Below are 7,821 nucleotides of genomic sequence, written 5' to 3' on the forward strand. Positions count from 1 at the left end.
GCAGCTAGTACAATTGCAACATTCAAAACGCATCAGAATGGGCTGGGTGCTGGCAGGTGGGACTAGATTGGGTTGGGACACCTGGTCAGCATGGACGAGTTGGACCGAAGATGCTATACATCTCTATGACTCTATATAAGAAATGCTCAAAGACAAGCCGGAAGTTCACCATTTTACAGTCAGCCACTTCTTTTAAGACCCTGGAATACAGGCCATCAGACCCAGGAGACTTATCAATTTTCAGTGCCACCAGTTAAGATTTATTCCTCGAGAGGTTGTTATTCAAAGCCCCACTCCTCTACTCTAATGCAGCAATGTTCACCTCCATTATTTTGCTTTTCATATACTTGTAGAAGCGTTTAACTGTCCACATTGATGTTTCTTGTTAGTTTTCTCTCAAGCTACAATTTCGCCTCAAATTTCAAACATCCTATACTGATTTCTACAATGTTCCCCATGTAATCTTGTCTACTACCAATCTACACTGCATTGTACATTTTTGAAAAAAAAAGATATTCAACTTCTTCACTTCCCTTTTACTTAATTGTTTGTGTCAGCTTAACTTCCTTAACTACAGATACTGTATCCTTTTAGTCTCTTTGTTGACTATTATGAATTACTTCCTGGATTCTGTGCCATTGCTTCCCTAGGGGATCAAAATGAATTACAGACAAACTGGATTACTGAGCTTGTGTACACTGCTGAAAAATGAAACAGGATTCCATAGCTTTAATTTATTTTGAAAAGGGCAAATGCATCTTTCCATACAAGCACACATCTCAAAACAGTATCATATACAGTATATTTACAAGTCGTCAGTTTAGGTTCATTAATAGCAGATCCAAAGCAATACAATTTTAAAAATGTCTAAATTACAAAATACATAAATCTGTTTATGTACTCAAGAATATACATTAGAGAAGATCTTGAATGACACTATTTCCAGAATTAATGCAAAAGTAAAAAAATTAAAATGACAATTAAAAACAAAAGGCATTGCTGAACACTTTTGGACTTGGTGCATTCTGGTTTCAATTATTGATGTTACAATCATAGAAAAACATACAGTGGAGATGCTAAGTGAAATACTGGTGAGAAGTGGTACCAATTTCCCAGCAACATCACTGCTTCAGAGGCAATGAATAATGCTCATTAATACCTAGCCTGTTTTACAACAGATTTTGGAATGTGGATTAGTTGCATTTGTAAATGTTCTAATATAAAAACTGAACATTCATTAAATCTTTCAGAATTAGTCAAACATATGCAGTATTAAGTCAATTCCAGAATATATCTGATGCCCAAATGTTGACAGCGCCAGCAGTTAAATTTACAACTAAAAAAAGTACAACAGTTCCAGGCAATAAGGTTATCCCTAACCTTCAATGTTATAAGCTAGTTTACTGGCTCAATGCCTATACTCTTTACAGTGTGGTAATCTGAGGATGCTATAAAGCATTATTTCTAATGATTCACCTTTCTAGTATTAAATGTATGCAGCAAAAGCAGAATATCAATGAAGGGACTGTCTCCACTAATACATGAACAAAAGAAAATGTGCATTATAACTCATTATAAACTTGGAATTTCTGCCCCATTGGTCTTCTAAAAACTTCAGAATAAGTTTTGTTTAAATACATTTTATAGTACAAAGTTAATAGTTAAAAGTACTTAACATTAAGCAAACAAAACAGAATGAACCTTTTAAATATACAGATAAGACAAAAACTTAAAAGGTAGTTATTACTGGTATTTGAATTTACAGTTTACAATTACACTGTGTATTCTGACTACAAACAGGCTGCTTTGAAACTCATCCAGTGGAGATATTGGTATAGCAGAGTTAACCAATTTGTCTGCAATATCAAGTCAGCAGTAGTTTGAGAACAAGTACATAGAAATAAAATTCAGGACTAAATTTCATTTCAGGTGAACAGCAGATTCTAACAAGAGTATGAAGGCTTTGCACAAATGGTATAGAGTATTTTAGGATGTGTGTCTGTAGACTAGATTATATGATGCATTTTTGAACAATTACTTTAAAACATTTTATTCCAATAATTTGCTATTAGATTCACAAGAAATGTATACTAGATATATTCTGAATGTATTTATTTCCATAGTCTGCAAGTTTCTCAATGTGCAAATCCGAGCAACAGCTAGGATAGCTAAAGATTAGATACATTTCTGAAACAGCTCATTAGAAATTAATCTAAGAATAAACAAACAACTATTCACAAGAAAATGTACAGCATTTTAAATTGGCCTGGACTAATGACAACAAATTGAAAAAACATGTTGAAACAAGTTTACATTGAGCAATTTTCTGAACAAATTATGAAATTTAAACAGACGACTTTGCAAAGTGAAATTATTGGCTTTCCTCATTTTAGAACCTGCTATAAGTATTAAATGAATCACTAAACTGCTTCGCAGCTCATTCACAATGACTATCCTGTTTCAACTTGTGGATGCATATTATTTATTGCAGTGTTTGCACATCCATTTAAATGTCACACTGAAGAACAGTAATAATTGATCAAAGTTAGACATGCAGCAATTATGAAAATTAGCCGCTTAATATCTTAAATGAAACTTTAAAAGTGGTATTAAGTGGGGCTTAAAGAGTTTAGTTTTAAATACAATTCCTGATAATCTCACTCAAAGCAAATATGTCAGCCCAGACAATGTAGCTTTTTAGCAGAAGTTATTTGAATTTACTTAAGAGTCTGTAGCTGATACAAGATACCTGATGATCTCTGAACACGATTAGGATTTGGCTTAAAGTTGCTGCAGATAGCATTTACAAGAACATAGTACTCAATTTTGAGAACCTAACAAGCAAAAGACTGCAGTTACACTATCAACTTTTATATCCAAATAATTTTATGCATCATCTTTCCGATTCCTGGTTCATCTGGGTAAGCCACCTTTTTGGTTTGCAATGCATTATTACAGGTCACTACAGGGACTTCAAAGGCAGCTATTCTAAACCAGCATTATGGTTACAGTGCTGTGTCCATTCCAAAGGTCTCTTGAGATGCATAGACCATGTAGAGAAAACCATCATCATCCTTCTCACGTTCATAAACCTCAGATATGGGTGTAGAAACACTAACCATGCTGTGCCCATTCACTAACAGGAAAAATGCTTGGTTTGAATTTAGCTGCAGGCGCCTCCTATAAAGCACATGTCAGAAAGTAAGTGTCAGATTCTTAAAAATTAATTCTTTGTAATTTCTGCTGCTTGAAATATATAAGAATGCAATATCAGCAAAATTATAATTTACCTAAACTTATTAGCACCATAAATTACTTCAATTATCAAGACTGTCTCCTTGCTGAAAATTCAAGTTATACAGCAAGGGAGAAGGCCCTGTTTAGTATTGTACTAAGCCATTCAAGTCAGAAGGTTTGCATGAAACAAGTAGATTTCAATAATTTGGACTGCTACAATTGAGGTCAGCTTCCAAGCTATGGCAGGGAATTTAAAAATCAACCCCATTTCCCCTCCTACTAGAAAGCACTCAAGACAGGTGAGGACAGGATCTTTTGGAGAGAGGAGAAACAGTTTCAAGTCCAATATGACTGCTCTTCACGAATGACATAACGGACTCTAAACACTAACTGTTTCCACGGTACTGCCAGACCTCTTGAGTTTCTCAACCATTTTGTTTTTATTTCAGATCTCCAGCATCCACAGCTTGTATTTCAGGGTAGAATTCTGCCCTGCTGTAAAAGCAGCCATGCTAATTATCCTGCCAACACAGCATTTAAGTTAATTCCCACAGTGATAATTAGCAGACACAAAAGGCAAAATAAATAGTTAATGTTCAGACTCCTTTTCTGTATTGCTACTGTTGTTAGTAAGGGAAGTAGAAAAGACAATTTGTTACTCCACATATTGCATGCAGTGATATATCAATCATTCCATTTACAATATTCTACAATTGGCAATTAATGGATAAGTAAACAAAATGAAGTTTGGATTTTATATTTCTACTTTCCAAGGCCAATCTTTTATTGCACATAATTTTCAACTAATTTGTTTATTTTCTTTTAAGAAGTATTTTGTGCTCTTGCATGTATTGTTGAATATTTTGATACTTTGAGCTAAAGTAGACGTTGTTAAATATGCCTGTTCTAACAGAAGTTGGGTGCGAGATTTAGGTACAATAACTGGGCAAGTTGTACAGTCTAAATTTTCCCACTGTGTTCCCATTTCAGAATAAAATGTCAGAAATTAAGTTATTGAATTCTAACAGGTTGGAATCCACTTTCTAAGTGGACAAATGTAACCAACTCTTATAGCAGGTCTGGATGAGTGAGGCGACAATTATGATTTCTAAGATACCAAACTGACCATCTGGAGTTTTCTGCACTCTCAATTCTGGCATCAAAAATACCCAGTTTAAAACTGCACTACATTGCCAAGATCACAGATTTTGGGACTTTGTGCCCAAATACCTTCCTTCTATCCTCTGAGAAAGCTATCCTAATACAGGTAGAAGATAGTTTATCCAAAGACCCAAAAACCGAAAAGCTCCAAAATCCAAAGGATTTTTTGTGAAGTTTTTTTCTCATGAACAAGGTTGTTTGGCGAGCAAACAGTTAACCCAAGTCGACACCCACTCGATACATGCCACTCAGATGCGACATGGGGGCATGGCCAAGCAGGTTCTTAATTGGGTCTGCTTTCACCATTAAACTATCACTATTCTGAAAACCGAAAAATGCTGCATTCCGCAAAACAGCTGGTCCTGAGCTTTTCAGATAAAGGATCTTCTACCTGTATTCTATTATGTGGTTCAAATTTTGTTAAATATTGCTTAAGTGCAGCACACAGGGTCATTTTACTATTTTAAAGAGTGATAATGAACAGGGTGGTTCCAAGCAGACAAGCAGTTGGGAACTTAAGAACAATTTGGTCAGCAGCAACGAAAATTTTAGTCTGTCCTTTTCACATTGTTGGGTTTTCCTCAAGTCTTAACTTCTGATAATTGTACTCAATCTTTCTAGAATTAAATGAACTTTTGTATGAACATATTAAACAAAGATCCTCATTAACAATATTCATTTTTCAACAACATATTTTTTAGTGACTGGAGAAGAATAATACATTTCAGTATAAAAACAGGTCATTAATTCAACAGTGTTTTTGATCAATCTATTTAAATATCTGCTGGATTGCAACACTTCTGATCAACAAGGCAACAACTGATTTCTGGAATCGGACTTAAGATTCACAGCTTACCTTATGATTTTGATCAGTTCACTCATGTTTACGTGGTCAGGAACAAGAAATTTGGTCTTGTCTAACACAGGCAATTGCTTTTCTCCCTTGTACCTTTCAATTATGACCTGCAAAATGGAAAGCAAAACACAATACAATTCAATAGCTTTCTGTCTTGTCTTAATTATAAGATGTTTCGCTCAAAGCTAGAATATCATGAATGCAAGCCCCAGTTCAGACGTTAACTGCAAAATAAGCTGGGAGTATTCAATAATCCTGGTAGTACCTGCAGGTCAATGAATTTTCATCATAATAAAAATGGCACACATTTTAACCACGTGAAAGGTTAAGGGGTGGAAGACAGCAGAAATTAAATGACAAAAGCATTCATGATGCAAGGTCAAATGGTATGCTACAAGGTCAAAAATGAACAGAGGTTGCTTCGAGATGAAGTACAATCAGAATCAGCAATGAAAGCAATGAGAATGAGAAGAAAGTAAAATGAGAAAGGGAAAAGAAATGGAAGCAGAAATTGTGATCTAAAATCATTGAGCTGAATACTAAATTCGGAAGTTAAAAACAGCTGCACTTCGAGCTTACATTTACAACTCAAAGTAATCTAGGCTAACAAAGTGCAACATTATATTTGCCTATATGCCAGCATGGGATCAGAAATGATCCCCAATTTGCCTGCTCAGACATGCTATTTGAAAGACGGGAGGTTTCCTGTCAAATTAATCTCAACCAAAACAGAAATAGATCGTGCATCCACTGCATGATCCACAACTTCTCTAGGTAACATCAGCAACGATTAGTTTCCTTTTTGCTGTAAGATTTGGCTACACAGCCATATGCAATGCATTGCACATGAAATAAGCATGCTGTATACAACCAGTGTTTCCTTTAATGTCTATGTACAGTGAAACAGCTATGATACAGAGCTTGCATTATTCAAATGTGACGTCAATGGCAAAGAAAAATTAGTAACATTGGTGCCTATACTTCTTACAGCCAAGATGGTTGCTTACAAGTAATGACGATGAAGTAAATAAACCGAGGGTTATACTTACTAATGACAATGTCCTGGAGATTTGTTGCATTTTATAGAATGTGGCTTAAAAATACCTAATGCAATCCAACTGAACCGAACGATAGTGATTAGGTCTGCTGCATGCCAACTTTACTAAAGTTTGCATCCCATGAACTTGAACGGTCTACTGGGGAACATGATACCTAAAATGACAGCATTTCATTCAACAAATTGACATCCACTGAAGTGGTGGGGTAAATAGAAGGCCAAAACAAAGGCAGTTGGAGTATTGTTTTTTGTATTTGCCAGGGACCTGGGTTAAATTCTAGCCTCAGGTAACCGCCCTTGTGAAGTTGGCACATTCTCCTCGTGTCTGCGTGGGTTTTCTCCGGGTACTCCGGTTTCCTCCCACAGTCCAAGGCTAGCTGGACTGGCAACGTTAAATTGTCCATTGTGTCCAAGGATGTGTAGGTTAGGTGAATTAGCCATGGGAAATGCAGGGATGGGGGTGGGGAGAGCCTGGGTAGGATGCTCTTTGGAGACTGTGGGCTTATTGAGCTGAATGGCCTGTTGCAAACTGTAGGGATTCCATGGATTCTGCAGAGATACAGTAAGCAATTAAAGGCATGGAAGCGGAGGGGCACTAACATGGCAACTTTGAAGCGGTCATCATGAATATAGGTAGAATTCAGATGGGGTCATTTTTATGGTGGACAGTAAAATCACAAAAGGACAAAGGACAAAATTGAAATGAAGCTGTAAACTTCCTGAGATGGGAAACTGATCAGTTCTGAAACTTAGGAAGGATATGAAAGGGTGAAAAAAATGGATCGAGTGCACATGGATAAGAATTTTAAAAACAGACAAATGTGGTGGAAGATGTTAGCTTCTCAAGGGATCCGAATGCACAAATAGAATGAAGCCACAAATTTGCAATTTATTGATAACAGCCATATGACTATCTCAGGGTTCGGGTTCGTGCAGGTGATGAAAGAAATAGACTAGAAGCCTTCAAGGGACAAGGTGTTATCAGCCATGAGTCGTATTTCACTCAATGCATTGTCAATACAACACAAACAATCAAAGGGCATGATCAGTTTATACATCAATGATTTGTCCTACAGGGGTCAAAATATACCAAGCTAGCACCAGTACCTTTGTTTTAACAGTGCTTGTTCAAGTATGGGTTTCAGTGTATCTATAAAGAAAGATCAACAAGAATCTTGGTAAGAAAAATTAAACCTGCCATGTAAATGAAGATCATCAAGGGACTTGTAGCATATCCTATCTTTGCTTGTGACCTTACTTTCATATGGGCTGTAAACTGAATGAGCCAAATATACAGGGATTGGCTTTACCTCATCCGCAGTTGGTGCACTGTTTCATTCTGGAACCCCGTCAACAGGATGTGATATTATTTTAGTTCATTTCTGTTAGACTTAGTTTATTGCCATTCCAAGGTCATTTTTGAGTCACAGCTTTCATTATTCTGGGATCTGCTCTGATGGCAGCCTGCACAAGATTATGTAGTTGCTGCAGGACAGGATTGCCTAACATA

At 36.3% G+C, this 7,821-nt stretch overlaps 1 protein-coding gene across 1 annotated transcript in view; it reads right to left on the bottom strand.

Annotated features, from left to right (window-relative positions):
• Positions 1 to 719: 719 nt before the first annotated feature.
• Positions 720 to 7,821, bottom strand: part of LOC122558728 (microtubule-associated proteins 1A/1B light chain 3B-like) — a 14,913-nt gene continuing 7,811 nt past the window's right edge. Inside the window, exons 2-3 of the mRNA XM_043707521.1 lie at positions 5,255 to 5,361; positions 720 to 3,180 (exon numbers count right to left, since the gene is read on the bottom strand). Coding sequence (XP_043563456.1) covers positions 3,006 to 3,180; positions 5,255 to 5,361 — 282 coding nt within the window. The 3' untranslated portion in view covers positions 720 to 3,005. The remainder of the gene's footprint in view (positions 3,181 to 5,254; positions 5,362 to 7,821) is intronic.

The sequence above is a fragment of the Chiloscyllium plagiosum genome, chromosome 17, assembly GCF_004010195.1.
Source record: "Chiloscyllium plagiosum isolate BGI_BamShark_2017 chromosome 17, ASM401019v2, whole genome shotgun sequence".
Lineage (NCBI taxonomy): Eukaryota > Metazoa > Chordata > Chondrichthyes > Orectolobiformes > Hemiscylliidae > Chiloscyllium > Chiloscyllium plagiosum.